The 19396-nt window shown below is 41.5% G+C and overlaps 1 protein-coding gene across 3 annotated transcripts in view; it reads left to right on the top strand.

Moving 5' to 3' along the window:
- LOC144509391 (protein phosphatase EYA3-like) overlaps positions 1 to 19396 on the top strand; it is a 63738-nt gene that overhangs the window by 30207 nt on the left and 14135 nt on the right. For all 3 annotated transcript variants that reach the window (XM_078238185.1, XM_078238184.1, XM_078238183.1), the window contains 9 exons: positions 613 to 662; positions 2626 to 2741; positions 3462 to 3539; positions 11361 to 11427; positions 12654 to 12790; positions 13397 to 13519; positions 14196 to 14299; positions 14487 to 14667; positions 17496 to 17635. In XM_078238185.1, the coding sequence (XP_078094311.1) occupies positions 613 to 662; positions 2626 to 2741; positions 3462 to 3539; positions 11361 to 11427; positions 12654 to 12790; positions 13397 to 13519; positions 14196 to 14299; positions 14487 to 14667; positions 17496 to 17635 (996 nt within the window). The remainder of the gene's footprint in view (positions 1 to 612; positions 663 to 2625; positions 2742 to 3461; positions 3540 to 11360; positions 11428 to 12653; positions 12791 to 13396; positions 13520 to 14195; positions 14300 to 14486; positions 14668 to 17495; positions 17636 to 19396) is intronic.

Below are 19396 nucleotides of genomic sequence, written 5' to 3'. Positions count from 1 at the left end.
CGCCCCCTCCCCCCCCCTTCTGCCTTGCCGCCTCCTCCGTCCCACCCCCACCCCTGCCTATAGCGCCTCCCTCTGCTACTCTCCTTCTGTTCCACAGTTGGGAGAATATTTTATTTGTGTGTATTGCTTGTGGTTATGCTCACTCCGAGGTTACTCTTTGCTTTTCTAACCACCTTTTTAATAATTCTCTGAATATTCTTACATCCATCCTAACATTCCCCACTCCACGCCGGTTGCATTCCCTCCCGCACTCTGCCTTCCTGCCTGAAATATGAACTGTTGATATAGCTATAACTGTTAATCCCAGTTACTGCAGAGAAGGATCCAGCTCCCAAGGTGTCAATTGATCCTGAATTGTGTGTTCTCTTGCACCATCTTCTTGCTGGGGAAGTGAAAAGGGATGACTAAGTTCCTCTATTTGAATTTTACAGCTACATTCTAAACTGTATGCAAAAGAGATGATTAACTAGCTGGATATATTGGTTATTTCATTGAAGAAACTGTAAGAAGAATACCTCCCAAGTCTTAATATTCATTACATTATTCATTTAAATTTTGTACAACTGTGCTTTTTTCATGAAGAAATAGTTGTTAATATCTTTTCTTTTACAGGTGAAGAAATCACGTCATGATTTAGATCCCACGGATGAACAAGGATTAAGGTTTGTAGGCGTTTATTTGAAATCTTTAATGTCTTATGTGCTGATTACATTCTCACTACTGCATTAGAAAGTTTGCAGCTTGTCTTCTCCCAGCTCAAGTGATCTCCAGATACGGTACCAGTAATGGGAAGCTACAGTATTGTATATTAACTTATTAATGTATTAATAAACAGTAGTTTTAAGGTTGCGTTTATTTGTCACAAGAGAGAGAGCACATCCCACATGAGCATTACAGTATCAGTGGAAGAACTTCAATGCGTTTGCTTTGTAAGTGTGCATTCTATAATATATCTCTCTTCAGTGTTCAAAATTTGACTGATGGATTTTAATTTGGATCTTTATTCACCCTTGACAGCTTTATTTAAGATAAAGGCTTTCAAATTATCATATAAAGCAATACTGTTTTCCAAATACTTATTCCAGAATATTAGATGCCTAGGAATGACAGGTGGATTGTTTTTCTGCATTTCTTAAAATATTTAAGAAAAATATCATCAAATATGTGGCATGAAATCATAACCCTGGGATTAAGAGGTAGGTTCTTTACGCAGAGAGTGGTTGGGGTGTGGAATGGACTGCCTGCAGTGATAGTGGAGTCAGACACTTTAGGGACATTTAAGCGGTTATTGGATAGGCACATGGAGCACACCAGGATGATAGGGAGTGGGATAGCTTGATATTGGTTTCAGATAAAGCTCGGCACAACATCGTGGGCCGAAGGGCCTGTTCTGTGCTGTACTGTTCTATGTTCTATTATCTAACAACAGAGCTAGCTGGGTTGTGAGGAAAACACTGCACCTGCTCAAATAAACGTAGTCTTTTAATACAGCAGGAAAGTTGGCACTGGGATCCAAAGACCATTCCACAAGTGACCCAGTGAGCACCACAAACCCAGTAAGCACTTAATATTGGACCGATATCCAGTAGGGTGCGCGTGTGTCGGATGGCAGTGGCTAGCATCACATGAAGCCATTTCTCCTGGAAGGCAATTGTGAGTCCAATATTGGTGGACTATTTGACAGGGAATGAAAGAGTGGGAGCATTGGTGTTTATACAAATAAAGGGGCTTTATACCAATCAACCCAGAGCGCCATCCGGTGGATATAATGCAATGGAAGAAATGGGTGTGCTATGGAAAAGAAAGGCTAAGCCAGAGCATTTCACGTGGTTGTGATTTATGCAAAACATGAGGATTCTGAATGCAGTCACTAAGTGATTTTGGTAAACTGTTAGAGCCTTGTGTGTGCAATGATACTGTAATGCTCATGTGGGATGTGCTCTCTCTCTTGTGACAAATAAATGCAACCTTAAACTACTGTTTATTAATACATTAATAAGTTAATATACAATTCTAATTTGTGCATGTCAGTTTTTTGAAGCTAGTTGTGTGCAGGCTAGAATTGTCAGTGTGGACCAATGGAGCGACGTGCATTAAGAACATGCAGTGTGGCCAAAATGGGCGAAACTGCCAAACTATTTAATAAAAGCTATTTTTATTAAAATCATTAAAATGGAATGTTGTGCAGAGGTCGCTTCTGAAGATTCAAACAGCCCTTTGGCCTAGTGATTCAAAGAAGCACCCGTGTTTGTGCATTATCAACAACAACTTAACTTTCCTCCTCCCAACCCAGCACTGCAAACCGGTTTCAGCATTAAAACCCAATGTTCATCTTTTTTCAATTTTCACCCAGATTTCAATGAACAAAAAGGGGAAGATATTCACAAATGCCAATGTCCTGCCACCTGGTAAAACTTAGTTTGGGGGATGTTGGAGGAATTCTGTTGATTATATCATCCTCTTTCTGATTGGACATCAGATAGAATGGACCAGAAGTTGTTCTTAAGAAATAGTGAATAGGGAGAAGCTTCATCAACCACACCTCAATTATTTCAAATTTTATGGTTGCGCAGTGACAGTGCATGAAAGGATTTTAAACTTTTATTTTCCTTCCTATTTCCCCAGGACTGGAGAACTACAGAACTTAATCAGACTGCAGAGTCACACGAATAGAAATGATGTGCAAACGTCTGAGGCTGGCAGTCTGGCTAGTAACCTAACAGTGCTGAATGAAGCAGAAGGTGAGTCAAGCTCATGGTTACTGCAAAGTGTCAGGTGCCTAATTGACTGCTCTGGAGTCCAAAATCCATTCATCCAATTCCAATGGGGATAACTGGGAGTGGAAGCCATGCCAGATATCTTTTTTTCTCCATGTGTTGCATCTTTTAACCCAGACATTGAAGGCACTGATTGTTAACCTGGCTGTAACTGGCTAGCACTGATACTTTAACTTTCATCTTCTGGTCTGAATGGCCAGACCACACGCTACGTTTTACAAACTGAATTGATAATTTGCACACTTTACTTTTTTTTTCTACATTGATCCCCTCCACTTTGGGTATCATCCTGGTTAACATCTTCAGGAATTCTCATCCTGTTTTCAAAAGCTTCCATTTCTTTCATTGATCATTATTGTCTCACCTGCAACCAACTTTAATGAAACTACTTTCCATTTTGCCACTTTCTTTCTGTTAATATAATGGATTTATCAAAGCTTTTCAGCTTTATTAGTTCTTGCACTTTTTATTTCATGTTCTATTTTTTTTTGCTGAATTCCAACTCCGTTGCATTTTCGTTAAACCTTCTACCTGTCTCCTTCCTCATTATTCACCATGATATACAATTACATTGTATGTGAATTATTTCTCCATTCGAGAACAGTGGCTTTTATGTGTCAGGATGAGTGATGTGTCCATTCCTTTGACCCTGTCTTTATTTTTAAATCTTTGTTCTTCACATAGTTAAAAATGAAGTGGTTCAAAGCAGTGAATCTGAAACTCCCAGAGGGAACAGATCTGTTGATGTATATCCAGGTTCAGGTAAAATCTTACCAGTGCATGTCACAGCTTTGCAGTTAGTTGTTTAAAATATGTAGTTTGCAAAAGAGGTTAAAACTGTTTAAGGATTGGGCCCGGAGGAGATAATTGCCCTCTATCTCCTGCAGATCCTTGAAATTAAGATTGGCTAGTCCCAAAGTCTTTTCAATAGGGATTTTATTTGCTCACCATTCATTTTCCCCCCACCAAAGTGTTCACTCCTTGATTGGGTACGACTCTATTTACACTGGTCACGTGTGGCCCTTTGTTGAAGAGCCACGGTTAAGAGCATTCTACCAAGATACCACCAACACATCTCTTGTTTCACCAGAGGCCCAAACATTCCAGACCTCTGCTACAGTGAGCTAGATGCCAGTGATAGTGAAATTGTTGGAGAAGATTCTTATAGATAGGATGTATACACATTTGAAACTGAATGGTCTCATTAGCAACAGACAGCATGGTTGGTATGGGGGAAGGTCATATCTCATGAATTTTATGAGGAGATGACAAAAATGATTGATGAAGGGCCACGGATGTTGTCTACTTGAACTTTGTAAAGCATTTGACAAGGTCTCTCATGGCAGGTTGTTGCAAAGGTTAAATCACACGGCATCAGGGGTGAACTAGCTAGATGGATTCAGAACTGGCTTGGCTGTAGAAGACGGTAGCGGTGGAAGGATGTTTTTCTGAATGGAGGTCTGTAACTAGTGGTGCTCTGCAGAAATCAGTGCTGGGACCTCTGCTGTTTGTAACATATGTAAATAACTTGAAAGAAGATGTAGCTGGTCTGATTAGCAGGTTTGTGGTGATGCACTTTGGAAGGAGTAATTTGGCAAGGAAGTACACTATGAAAGGTCTGACACTAGGAAGTTCCAAAGAACAAAGGGATTTGGCGTGTTTGTCCATAGACCTCTGAAGGCGGAAAGGCAGGTTAATAGGGTGGTGAAAAAGGCATATGGCACACTCGCCTTTATCAATCGGGGTATAGATTACAAAAGCAGAGAGGTCGTGATGGAATTGTATAGAACTTTGGTGAGGCCACAGCTGGAGCACTGTGTGCAGTTCTGGTCGCCTCATTATAGGAAGGACGTGAATGAACCGAAGAGGGTGCTGAGGAGATGGACCATTTAAATTATAAAGAGAGGTTGGATAGGCTTGGGTTGTTTTCTCTGATGTGGAGATGCCGGCGTTGGACTGGGGTAAACACAGTAAGAAGTTTAACAACACCAGGTTAAAGTCCAACAGGTTTATTTGGTAGCAAAAGCCACAAGCTTTCGGAGCCTTCAGCTCCTTCTTCTGGCGAGATATACATCTCACCTGAAGAAGGAGCTTAAGGCTCCGAAAGCGTGTGGCTTTTGCTACCAAATAAACCTGTTGGACTTCAACCTGGTGTTGTTAAACTTCTTATTGTTTTCTCTGGAGCAGAGAAGACTGAGGGGCATGGACAGGGTGGATAGGGAGCAACTGTTCCCCTTATTTGAAGGGTCAGTTATGGGGGGACATAAGTATAAAGGTTGACAAATTATGTTACAGTTATATAAAATCTTGGCTAGATCACATTTGGAATACTGTGTCGAATTCTGGTCACCACACTATCAGAAGGATGTAGAGGCTTTGGAGAGTGTACAGAAAAGGTTTACCAGGATGTTGCCTGGTATGGAGGGTATTAGCTATGACGAGAGATTGAATAAAGTGGGATTGTTCTCCCTGGAAAGATGGAGGCTGAGGGGTGACCTGATAGAAGTTTATAAAATTAAGAGGGGCATAGGTAGGGTGAACAGTTGGAGGCTTTTTCCCAGGGCAGAAATGACAATTACAAGGGGTACAAGTTCAAGGTAAGTGGTGGGGGGGCTAGAATAGACAATGTGATCGGAGGGCCGAAAGGCCTGTTCCTGTGCTGTACTGTTGTTCTTTGCTCTACGCAAATATCAAAAATGCCTACCACTCTATCGCCCGCCCACACTTTGGTAAATCAGACCACAAAGCTATGCTCCTGCTCCCGGCTTACAAGCAAACACTGAAATGGGAGAATCCATCAAAGAAAGTTGTGCAATGTTGGTCTGAGGAATCGGATGATCTCCTACGGGACCGCTTAGAGTCAATAGACTGGTCAGTATTTAAAAACTCTGCGACCAGCCTGAACGAGTGTGCCGCTACAGTAACTGGCTTCCTTGGCACAGTCTTCTGAGCACTTACTAAAGAAGCAAATCTGCGTGTTTCCCAACCAGCGACCGTGGATGAACAGGATATCCACTGCCTGCTGAAGTCCAAGTCCAGGCGACCCCAACCTATACAAGAAAGTTGGATCTAATCAACGGAGATCCATCAAAGATGCCAAAAGACAGTACCGGACCAAGCTAGAATCCCAGGTTAGCCACACGGACTCCTACCAACAATGGCAAGGTCTGCAAGATATAACAGGCTACAAAATGATGGCAGGTAAAATCACCAACTCCAATGCATTCTATGCCCATTTCGAGCAAGAGGTCAGCGAGAGCACGCCTTCCACCCTGGAAGCCTTGGATGAGCCTGTATCCAAAGTCACCATTGTCGACGTCAGAGTAGCTTTCTCAAAAGTCAACCCATGGAAAGCGATGGGGTACCCGGATGTGCACTCAGGTCCTGCGCGGACCAGCTGGCAGGGGTATTCGCAGGCATCTCCAACCTCTTTACACCAATTTGAGGTCCCTACCTATTTCAAGAAAACAACCATCATCCTGGTGCCAAAACAAAGCCACGCAGCGTGCCTTAATGACTATCATGTGATGGCTCTGACATCCATCATTATGAAATGCTTCGAAAGGTTAGTCATGGCACAAATCAATTCCTGCCTCCCAGACTGCTTGGATCCACTACAGTTTGCTTAACGCCGCAACTGGTCCACAGCAGACGCCATCTCCCTGACCCTACACTCAACCCTGGACACCTAGATAACAAGCACACCTATGTCAGACTCCTATTCATTGGCTACAGCTCAGCCTTCAACATCATTATCCCTACAAAACACATCTCCAAACTTTGTTGCCTGGGACTCAGCTCCTCCCTCTGCAACTGGATACTAGACTTCCTAACCGACAGACCACAGTCAATAAGGATGGGCAACAACACCTCCACGATCATCCCCCAACACCGGTGCTCTGCAAGGCTGTGTCCTCAGCCCCCTACTATACTCCTTATATATCTCTGACTGTATGCCAAATTCCACATCAACTCGATTTTCAAGTTTGCTGATGACACCACCGTTGTGGGTTGGATCTCAAACAATGATGACATAATACAGGAAAGAGCTAGAGAATCTGGTGAACTAGTGCGACGACAATAATCTCTCCTTCAATGTCAGCAAAACGGAGATAGTTATCGACTTCAGGAAGCGTAGTGGAGGGCATGCCCCTGTCTACATCAGTGGGGACGAAGAAGAAATGGTCGAGAGCTTCAAGTTTTTAGGTGTCCAGATCACCAGTAACCTGACTTGGTCCCTCCATGCAGATGCTATAGTTAAGAAAGCCCACCAACGCCTCTACTTTCTCAGGAGATTAAGGAAATTTGGCATGCGTGCTACAACTCTCTCCAACTTTTACAGATGCACCATAGAAAGTATTTGTTCTGGTTGTATCACAGCTTGGTATGGCTCCTGCTCTGTTCAAGACCGCAAGAAACTACAAAGGGTCGTGAATGAAGCCCAGTCCATCACTCAAACCAGCCTCCTATCCATTGACACTGTCTACACTTCCCGCTGCCTCAGAAAAGCAGCATAATTAAGGACCCCACGCACCCCGGACATTCTCTCTTCCACTTTCTTCCATCGAGGTAAAAGGTACAAAACTCTGAGATCATGTACCAACCGACTCGAGAACAGCTTCTTCCCTGCTGCCATCAGACTTTTGAGTGGACCTACCTCGCATTATATTGATCTTTCTCTACACCTTAGCTATGACTCTAACACTACATTCTGCATTCTCTCCTTTTCTTCTCTATGAACGGAATGCTTTGTCTGTGTAGTGTGCAAGAATTGTGCACCTTGACCATGAGTATTTAACTGCAGGAGTTCAGAGCTGAGTCTGATTTCGATCCTGCCTAGCAGACACATGCGTAGTAGGAGCGTATGTGTACTGATCCAGAGTCCAAAATCCAGCTGGGTAACTCCCCATCTCCCACTTCTTGAACCCAGGGAAGCCAAATTACTGACTCTATAGCGCCTTGGCTATGTTCAATTTTCTTGGAAAACAGTATTTGATTGGATTCATAAATGGTTATAGCACAGATGGAAACCATTCCGCCTATTATGTACTTGCTGACTTTCTACAGCAACAATTCTGCTGCTTCCACTCTCCTGCCCTTTCCTCATCGCCTAGCAAGTTATTTTCTTTAGGTGTGTTTATGTATCCTTTTTGAAAATCGCAATTGCATATGTCTCCAGTACACTCTGACAAAGTGGATTCCTGCTCCTAACCATTCGCTGTATAGAATGTTTCTCTTTGCCACCGTTGCTTCTTTTACCAAGTCACCTTATATCTGTGTCCTCTCATTCTGGCCCTTCTGCCACTGAGAACATTTTTCCCTGTTTGCTCTGTCCAGATCCCTCATAATTTTTAACACCTCCATCAGATCACAGCTCAATCTTCTCCAAGGAGAGTGATCTTAGCTTCTCCAATCTATCCTTCTGGAACCATTCTTTTAAATCTTTGCTGCATCCTCTCTAAAGTCTTTGCATCCATCCTTTAGTGTGGCGTACAAAATTAGACCCAAGATTCCTGTTGAAGCCAAACCAGCATTTTCTATAGGTTCATCATGACTTGCTTTTGTAATCATTGTACTCGATACCTTTATTTGGAAAGCCCAGAATCCCAAATATCTTTAACACCACATTTGCAACTGCTCTGTCACCTTCAGTGATTTGCGCACACATATCTCTGGTCTCTCTGTTCCTGCTCCCCTTTAGAAGTCCTGAGTTTCTATTGCCTCTTTCAGGATAAAAGGGTGACCATTTAGGTCATGGAAGATGATCAATTTCCTCACTGAAAGCATTATAATTCTTTTGAATTCTCTATCCGAGGGAGTTGTGGATGTGCCATCACTAGATATATTTAAGGCTGAGATAGATTTTTGGTCCTTGGAATCTTGGCCTATGGAGAGCAGGTGAAAATGTGGAATTGAAGCCCAAAATCGACCACGATTATGTTGAATATTGGAGTAGACTTGATGGGCTATATGGTCTTATCCTGCTCTTATTTCTGTGTTCTCGTTTTGTTCTTCCTCCCAAGAAGTATCACTTCACATTCTTCTGCGTTAGATTTTATCAGCTCTCTGCCCTTCCGTTCCTCCAGTCTGTCTATGTCCTGCTGAAGTCTATCAATATCTCCATCAGAGTTCACGATACTTCAAATTTTGTGCCATCTGTAAATTTTAATTGTGCCTGTTACACCCAAGTTTAGGCCATGAGATGGAACCTGGGGCGTCTCCGCTGCCTGTGGCACAATGGGTCAGAATAATCTTGTTCAAACCATTGCCAAAGTGTGTTAGTTTCTTCTGAAAGGAAATTCCAAACCAAGTAGGCATTTTGGTGAATGCCATTTCAACCTTCAAATGATGTCAAAGGAATCCAATTTTCCTGTCAAATAATTGAAGTGGAATTTCTTGAGGGAAGGCACTATTTGCAATCTTTGTACTGTGTGCCTCTATGTAGAAAGCCCAGAATCCCAACCTTTCATAAGAACAAAAGAACTAGGAGCAGGGCTAGGCCATCTGGCCCCTCGAGTCTGCTCCGCCGTTTAATAAGATCATGGCTGATCTTTGCGTGGACTTCATTCCACTTACCCAGCCGCTGTCCATCACCCTTACTTCCTTGACTGTTCAAAAATTTGTCTATCCTTGCTTTAAAAACATTCAATGAGTAAGCCTTAACTGCTTCACTGGGCAGGGAATTCCTCAGATTCAAAACCCTTTTGGTGAAGAAGTTCCTCCTCGACTCAGTCCCAAATCTGCTCCCCCTTATTTTGAGGCCATGCCCCCTAGTTTTAGTTTCACCTGCCAGTGGAAACAACCTCCCTGCTTCTATCTTTCCCCAGCCATGGCATTGATAATTTATTGTCCACATTATATATTAATGATTTGGAAGAGGGAACTGAATGTATTATCTCCAAATTTGCAGATGATACAAAGTTGGGTGGAAGGGTGAGCTGTGAGGATGCTGCAAAGATGCTTCAGCATGATTTGGACAGGCTGAGTGTATGGGCATGTGCATGGCAGATGCAAGACAATGTGGATAAATGTGAGGTTATCCATTTTGGTAGCAATAATAGGAAGACAGATTATTACTTGAATGGATGTAGATTGAGAGAGACCTTGATGTCCTTGTGCATCAGTCACTGAAAGTAAGCGCACCTGTACAGCATGTAGTAAGGAAGACAAATGGTATGTTGGCCTTCATAGCGAAAGGATTCCAGTATAGGAATAGGGATGTTTTGCTGAATTGTATAGCGCGTTGGTGAGGCCACACCTGGAGTATTGTGCGCAGTTTTGGTGTCCTTATCTGAGGAAGGATGTCCTTGCTATAGAGGGAATGCAGAAAAGGTTTACCAGGTTGATTTCCTAGGATGACAGGTCTGTCATATGAGGAGAGACTAAATCAGTTAGGATTATATTCACTGGAGTTTAGAAGAGTGAGAGGGGATCTCATAGAAACTTTAAAAATTCTAATAGGATTAGACAGGGTAGATTCATAAAGAATGTTCCCAGTGGTGGGGAAGTCCAGAACCAGGGGTCATAGTTTGAGGGGTAAACCTTTTAGAACTGAGGTGAGGGAAAATGTCTTCTTCCAGAGGATGGTGAATGTGTGGAATTCACTACCACAAAGCAGTTGAGACCAAAACATTGGTTTCAAGAAGTAATTAGATCTAGCTCTTGGGGCTAAAGGGATCAAGAGATATGGGGGAAGGGGGAATCAGGATATTGAATTTGATGATCAACCATGATCAAAATGAATGGTGGAGCAGGCTCGAAGGGCTGAATTGCCTACCGCTGCTTCTTGTTTCTATGTCTTATCCCTGTTACCTTTAACATTTTGTAAGTCGTATCCACATCAGTGGCTGGAGTGGAACTTGGAAAGGGAGGCGGTGAATCCAATTGTGATGCGCCATGTTGGAGTAAACAACCTAGGAGGACAGCGAAGAAGTTCACACTACGTTCTAAATTAATCAGCACCTTGAGGGCAATAGCCTCTGGATTATTTATTCTGAATAAGAACAGCGACACCACCTCTCCGCTTTCCTACTGGATCTTTTCTAAACACATTATATCTTGCAAATGTTTAATTCCTGGTCCTGATTTTTCAGCAGCCTTGCATCAGTAATCCCCACATGTCTGGTCACATCACCTCCAGCACCCCAATTTTATTACAGACATTGTGTGCATTGCTGTAGAGACATTTTAATTCATTTTTAATAGGATTTCCTCTCTTTCCAGCAATACTCATGTTCTGCACTTGAGTTCAGAATCAATGACATGATCTTTTTTCCCATTTGAGCAGAGGAGGTTCTTTTTAAGATCATTTTTATCATAAGTCTTTGGAAAACACTTTTGGATAGGTTGCATTAAAAATATTAATAGTTTGCATCTGCTTTGTGTTTGAGATTAAGCCTCACCTGTTGAATGCATTTCATGCTGTATTTAAAAAGTTTGATAAAATCCTGGTGATCTTGCTTTTCGAAAGCAAATACTTTGTACATTAACAATTTTAATCTGAACAAAGTCAGACAAGGAGGTTTCAACTTTCTAATGTGGGTTCCAGGCAATTAAAATATCTCCTCCTCTTTCTTTTTACAGTTATAACCTGCGCAGGTTATAGTCCACGTGTGCCAAATCAAGATAACTTGCTAATGTTTCCTACAAAGTAAGTTTCAATTTAAATGAGTAATGTTGGCTTTAAGTTGGTATGGTTTTCTTAATTTGACCAAACGTGACTTTTCGACTGTGGACTTACAAAACACAGTTTTTTTCCAGACAGTGCAAAAGCCATTGGAAACAAGCCAGTGTTTTTCATAGATCAAACCATTTTAGTTGCCTTTTTGCCATATCTCTCAATCCCTCCTCTCACATTGTCTCCCAAATCCATTCATTGTGTCAACTTCCGAGGTCGTTCCTGGTAACTTATTCCATAAGAGTGATGCTCTTTGGATGAATAATTTTTGATCTGTTTTCCCTCGTTATGATTTTCATGCCACATACACAAGCCCTATGCTGCAGTGGACAATTTGTCCAGATAGGTATATACTGATTATAAGCTCAATGAGGAGCTGAGATTCGACAGCCATGCAGCTCACTTTAAAAAAAAAAATCTGGGGTCCGTCAGGAGGATTCTGTAGTGATTGGACACGGGTGCAATAAATTTGTCACAATTGGGAATGGGAAATTAGACAAATCAGATCCTCGATGAGTGAAAAATAATTCATTGAACTTTGTTGCTGCTCTCAATTTTACAGCTTTTATAAATTTACAGAAAGGTTTTATTTTTGAGTGAAGGATTTTACATTTCACTCGGTTGCCTCCTTTACATTTGCACTTTTATTGTGAAATGGGGAGGGCAGTTTTTTCTTGGGCATTGTAAGCTTCTGTGTATTTTCTCTGCTTTTTCCCAATGACTTGATTGTATAAATTCTGAAAAATTGGATTGTTAACCTTTTATACCTTTCATACGTTAATGGCGAGATTTATTTTTGTGCATGTTTCCATTTTCCATGTTCTTGCCAATTAGTTGAACTCTTAAGTACTGATGGGAGGATTTCATTTTGTGAATATGCCTGGTGTCAGTTACCGATACTGCTTCCAGTATTTTACCGAGCATACACCATTGTGTAATCACTACAGGTGTTAAACATTTCAGCTAATTTTGTTTATTTCACTGATGAGAACTAAATTCATATTGGTCCATTGGCTCAGTTGTTGTCGTAATCCAGTTTTTCTTCTGACTGTTGAATCAGAAATAATTGCAACTTATCAATTTGGGAATCAGATGATTACATTTTTTTGTGAGAAGCGTTTGAGCCCTTTTAATTTATTTCACACTAATCAGTCGTGGTTTAAAGATGCTTCAGACTAATCAGTTTTTAACTTTTTTAGGCCATATCCACACCTTTTTTCTCCACCAATAGTGCAAGCTTCTTATTCAGGGCAGACTCGATACCCAACCGCGCAACAATCAGCATCTTATACGACATATTCGCAACCAAGTCAGCCTTATGGACTACCTCCTTTCGGTAAGCTTATTTTGCACCTCTCTTCACAGAATGGGTGCAGCACTGTTGGCATGTCTGCCCGTCATCCCATCATGTACATGAAATGGTTCAAAGAACTTTGGATGATGCTTTGAAGAGGGTTTCTTTCAGATTGATTTATGTAACATTTGTCTTTTGGTTGGGGTGGGGGGGCGCGTGGTTTAAGCTTAGTTGGCTGGGCGGCTGGTTGGTGACGCAAAGTGATGCCAAACAGTGTGGACACAATGCCCGTACCAACTGAGTTTATTCATGAAGGCCTGCCTCTCAACCTTGTCCCTTGTCTGAGGTGTGGTGGTGATCCTCGGATTAATCACTACCACTCAAAGCGGAGAGCAGACTATGGTCATCTGGGACTACGGCGACTTTATTGGTCTTGTCTGAAAAGGTAGCATAGAAATAATAACTGGGATCCAGTAGATTGAAACCTTGCAGCAATTTCTGTCACGATTTTCAGAACAGATCATTAACAATAGCTCAGGGGAGATTTGGTTCACATCAAATGCTTCCATTCATGTAGTTTGTTTATTCCTTTTGGTGATCTGGTTCAGTAAAAGTGCCATTAATCAACAGTTGCTATTTTAATCTCAGGTGCATTGTGGCCTGGTGTGAAAACAGAAGATGGATCACCCAGTCAGCCTGGATACCTCAGTTATAATGCCGGGTTTAGCTCAAACCAGACCAGTCCAGCACATTATGCATATCCAGTTCAAGGTAAATGTATAACACAGGCCTCAGTGTTAACCCCCCCTCAAGATGGGTGGAGGTTTACAAATTGAAAATCTTGTTTCACTGGTTTTGTGCATTGTGAATGAGGGGCACAATGTTGCACAGCATTGTTATATTTTAATAAAACTCATAGTGCAATTGGGAGCAAGGCTTACATTGAAAATTGTCATATGCAGCAGTAAAAGCGAGCCATTAGCTTCTGGCTCGATGAGATAAATGCCTTTTTCTGCAGTTGTTGTGGGTGACCCTGGTCTTTGACAGAAGCCTTCAGCTTCCCGTAAACCAGTCATGCCTTCTCTCTCTCGCCACTGTCGCAATTTCTCCTCCCTTGATGTCTCGCTCCCTTCAAACCCCAATATCAGATCTCCCAAACACTCGCTAATGTGCTCCCCAACCCCCTACCTTTCATGCAGAGGTATTTATGGGGAGGTGAGTGATGTACAACATGCATGGATTTTGTTGTATGTCATGCGAGTGTTGAGAATTATTTATTAGCTGTATTTACTGTATAGAGTTATCCTAATTATTTATACCAATTCTATATTTTCTTTTCATTTTTTATGGTTTCAGCATTTACTAGAGATGTATGATATACGTGCCATTTTATTGAACTATTTATACTTATCTTTTCTGAAAATGCTTTGACTTTTGTTTTTGACAGGCACCAGTTTCCCCAGAGCTGGTAGTTACTCCGGCAGCACTGCCGCTGCTGCTGCTGCTGCTATTGTTGTCACCAGTGCTGCAAGCCCGAGCAGTTCGAATCAGGTAGGTAATGTGTATTTGTAGCTGTCATATTTTGAAAGTACTTAATATAAATAACATTATTACTTCTATCCATTTGATACAAATAACATTACTTCTACCTATTTTGTATAAATAACATTATTACTTCTATCCATTTGATATAAATAACATTATTATTTCTATCCTTCTATCCATGTTATTTCTATAGGATTATCCTACCTACCAATCTCTTGGGCAAAGTCAGTATGTGCCGTATTTTCCAAATTCAAATTATGGAACCACAACGCCAAACTCTTTACCTGCCAGCAGCACCTCAACAACTGTCACCTACCAGATGCAGAAAATACAAGCAGAGGTTCCCAGTCCAGCAAACCAGGGTTTCCAATCTGGTAATACATTTTAGTGCAGTTCTGTTCAGGAGCTGGTCTATTAAAAATCTGCAGTATTGCCGCGTAACTGAAATGCTTTATACATAATGTGCTGGAACATAAACTTCTTGAAGGGGTGTTGACTTTGCAAAGATTTAAGCATTTTCTTCTTCAGTAATTATCTGGGGTTGGTTAAGGAACATGTTGAGTATCAGACTGATACTAAGGTAAATAAGTAAGTATTCAACATGCTTGGCTTTCCCAAAGAAAGGTGCTGTTGCAGCCCAGAAGAACACTTCATTTACTATAAGAAGATCCGATTTTCCTTTGCTTCAGCAGTCCTGTCCTTCCTTTAGAAATAAAATTCCTGTTAAATAGATGCTACAAGTGTATACGGGATACGTTAAAATCAGTTTTTACTGATTTGCACCAATGAATATCTATCAATTGATTCCTGGCTTTTTGGTCTTGAGAGAGTAGTAAACTTTTGAAAGAATTATTTTCCTCCCAAACGTGGTGGAAAGAAAGTCTCTAATTCCTATTGTTTTCCTAACAGTAGCCAGGTTTGGAGATGCACATGCATCATATGGAGAACTTTGAATGGTGCATGCCATGTATGTGCATCACTGGGCTCAATTTTCAGCAGAAAAAATGTGCAATTTGGATTTTTACAAGCACCTGTTTCAACTTTAGGGACTGTTGTGAGGACTTTAGTTTTTAATATTATATAAAGTTGCAGCCTTTCCTTGGGTACTTGGAGCAAGGAAAGCAGTGCACTGACATGGTTGCAATGCGAATAGTTCCCTGTGGACAGAGATCAACGTCTAACTTGACAGAATTGTTACAGTGCAGAAAGAGACCAATGGGCCTGTTGAGTCTGCGTCAGCTCTCCGAATGAGCAATTCACTGAGTTCCATTCTCCTGCCTTCTCCCTGTAACCCTGCCCATTCTTCCTTTTCAGACAACAGTCTAATTCCCTCTTGAATGTTTCAATTGAACCTGCCTCCACCACACACTCAGGCAGCGCATTCTCGACATTAACCACTTAATGTGAGGGAAAGATGTTTTTGCTTCTTTTGACAATTTCTTTAAATCTCTGCCCCCTCGTTCTCGATTCTTTCATGTGTCAGAATGGTTTCTCCCGATCTACTCTGTCCAGGCCCTTCATGATTTTGAAAACCTCTGTCAGATCTTCTCTCGGCTTTCTTTTCTCCAAGGGAAACATTCCCAACTTCTCCAATCTATCTTCGTAACTGAAGCTCCTCATCCCTGGAATCAAATGTGACGCCACTGTTTTAAAAAAAGAGGTAGACAAAAGGCGGGTAGCTATAGGCCAGTTAGCTTAAATTCTATCGTCGGGAAAATGCTTGAATCTATCATCAAGGCAGAAATAGGGGGACATCTGGATATAAATTGTCCCATTGGAAGGATGCAGCAAGGATTCATGAAGGGAAGGTCATGTTTGACTAATTTGGTGAAATTCTTTGAGAACATTACATACACAGTGGACAATGGAGAACCTGTGGATGAAGTGTATTCCTGGGATCATTCTGATGAATCTTTTCTGCATTCTCTCCAGTGTCTTTGCATCTTTCCTAAAGTGCAGCGTCTGGATGCAATACTCCAGCTGAGGCTGTTGGGTCACACTAAGAAATTGTTTACTAAAAACAGAATTGAGACTGCGTAATCTCCAACAAGTTTTAATTTCCCACCATCAGAAGATGGATGTAGTGTCATCCTACATAAATTTTACCATGAAAGGTAGATTCTTAACCCTGAGGCAGACCACACCTGCTCACTGTATATTGTAAACTTGTAACTTTCATAGGGAGCACATTTGAAAACGCTAATTTATATTGAATACTTGGGAGAGGGCCAAATTGTATCAGGCAGCCTTTTTGTTTGGATGCAGTGTAGCCACCTTGTGGGAGTGGCTGTTCTCCTTGTTTAAAACTAGAACCAGAGGGCACAACCTCAGGCTAAAGGGGCAATCCTTTAAAACAGATGGGAGGAATTTCTTCGGCTAGAGAGTGGTGAATCTGTAGAACTCTCTGCTGCAGAAGGCTGTGGAGGCCAGGTCATTGAGTGTCTTTAAGACAGAGATAGGTTCTTGATAAGGGGATCAGGGGTTATGGGGAAAAGGCAGGGGAATGGGGATGAGAAAGATATCAGCCATGATTGAATGGTGGAGCATTCTGCTCCGATGTCTTTACCTTCTCCTACATTATTTAGAGGTTTTTGGTGATTTTGCAGCCAAAGCAATGATTTGTTTCATTGTGGTGCTGATGTGCTGTGAAACCTGTGGTATCAGACATAAATAACCAAAAATTGGGAAAAGATCTGAGAAAACAGGATGTTTTCCAAACTAAAAGCTGCATTTTTGTTGAGGTAGCAAAATGTCCTCAGATCCTTGTTCATTGTCTGAATCTTGCTGGCATTGTATTATTTTATTGAGGTAGAAGAGAACTGATGAATGAACCGTGGAACCTGCAAACAACCAAAATCTAGTATAAAATGGTGCAGGATTTGTGTTTCGATCCACTGGAAAAAGACAGGAATGCAAAGCTGTTGGAAGGAAATGCTGTTGTAACATTTGAAAGAAATGAAAAGTCCACAGAGCTGCACGTGGTAATTGAGGGTCATTCAAAAGTAAAGCTTGATTGTAACAAAATTTATCAGTTTTAAAGAGAATCAACTAACCTGGTTTGAAGAGAAAATTGTTAAAAGACAGGACATGAGATTTTGCAGTTGTACACAATATAAAGATGTTGGTGTTTTTAAAGAAATCGAATGTGTTAAAATTCCACATTGACTCTCAAAACTACTGGCTTACTTTTCTTTTTATTTAGGAGATTCTGGTGCAGTTCCAAGTCTGTCACCCACAATAGTAAAGGAGCTTGAGGAGCGATCTCGTAAAATTCCCAGTGGGAAATCCAGGGGGAAAGGAAAGAAGAATTGTTCCTCACCAGCACCTGATAATGAACTGGAGGTACATTTCACTTTTGACAAACAGTGTTCATGTACGATGGCAGGGGTAGAAGTGGCACGCGATTTGTTTTCTCAGTATTGCTGTGTGTTATTTCACATTCATGAAGTTGAGTGTTGCTGAAAATAAAGACGTGCTGTTGAAGCTTTTCATCTTGTACTCATCAGGACAGTTTGCAAGAATACTAAATTGTAAAGAGAACGATTGTCCTGATGAGTGCAAGATGAAAAGCTTTGACAGTGCTTCTCTTTTTACAGCAATACTCCAGATCTATACGCCCAAAGGCTATACGTAAAGGCGGAATTCTCCCTTTTGAGACTAATTGTAGTGGCGGACTGCTCCAGTGACACCATTCCCACTGGCCAACTGGTGGGATTCTGCCCGTGGAATCTCATTAATTATGCACAGGCAAGTTGCCCTCTGAATCTCCTGGTGGACTGCAGATGATTTGTCTGCCTGTTGTCAGTTAGCGATTTTGAAGGTCCTGGCGTCATATTTAAACATTGGTGTGTGGCTCCAGTGGGAAGGAGACCCCTCTACCCCCCAGCTGCAGGTGCAGTATTGATCCCAGTCAGTGACACAAGAGGGTGAATGGGTCCAGCAGCACAGTTCCATCCATTAAGACAGCTTGGCATGGCGATGGAGGGCAAGAATTGGTCTGCCCTGGCAGAGTGGTGTACAGTGCATTAGGAGCAGCTCAGGAATATGGCAGAAAGGCTTGTTGCAATCAGCTCGAAGTCTGTTGCAAACTGAGGATCACTTTGTACACGCATTTTTTTAGCAGTCGGGTTCTAGATGCAAAATTGGAAGTCCTGACAGGATGCCGGTGACCAGCTGTTTTAATGAGCATTCATGAGATGCCAATGAATGGAAATGATGTTCATGTCGCCAGCCAGCGGGAAGTCCGATCCTCCAGCTTTCCAACTTTATGGCTCCTGCTCGATTCCCCACTCGTGCCCGCCATGGTCACGGCGGGAGAATTCCAGCCAGCGTCGTCCGTGCTCAGTCAGAACTGTCTCTAGTTTCTATTGTTCTTTAATAAGTTATTTAAAATAAACAATTTAGGGAAGGTATTGTGAATGTGGTAAATGCTGTTACAACATAAAGAGGCTGCATATTCCTTCAATGTTAAGATTTTGCAAAGACCTTTGCATGAACATTTAAAATGCTCTTCCACGTTTTTATAAAAATATTCCCCCCTCTTTAGTAAACCATTCAAATTGAAATTTTAACTGTGGGCTTTTACTGGCACACTTCAGGACATGAGCAGTTTTCATTTTCATTTACACTTTATACTGGGTGATACGCAGCCAATTTAAAGCTAATGCATGTGGATAGTGCATAAAATTCAAACTAAAAAGTAACCTGGCTGATGGAGTGAATCATTTGTTACTGTATTAAAGATGCGCAAAAGAGGTTTGTTTAGCCAAGGATTCCAAGGTTGGAGAGATCAGTGCACACTGAGCAGCATATTGAAGAGAAGATCATTTAGAGAGGAAAAATAAATATTTATTGTGACTGTTACTGTAAAATATGATCTATTTAAATACTAAATCCAAATGAATAAAATCTGAACCATAATGAACAGGAATTTTGTGTAGTTAAAAGTATATTAAATTCCAATAGCAGCCTGAGTCAGCCTATTCTGAGTCAAAAGTCAACCAGGCGTTGTCAAACCTCACAGCTTGAATCGGTGAGCTGGCATTTTGCTGTTGCGCTGTCAACTGTGTGATCTGTTGGATGAGATGGTTTTACTGAAGCCCT

Source organism: Mustelus asterias, chromosome 21 (genome assembly GCF_964213995.1).
Source record: "Mustelus asterias chromosome 21, sMusAst1.hap1.1, whole genome shotgun sequence".
In the NCBI taxonomy this organism is placed as follows: domain Eukaryota; kingdom Metazoa; phylum Chordata; class Chondrichthyes; order Carcharhiniformes; family Triakidae; genus Mustelus; species Mustelus asterias.
The sequence above is the reverse complement of the archived record's forward strand: the minus strand, read 5'-3'. Positions and strand labels throughout refer to the sequence as shown.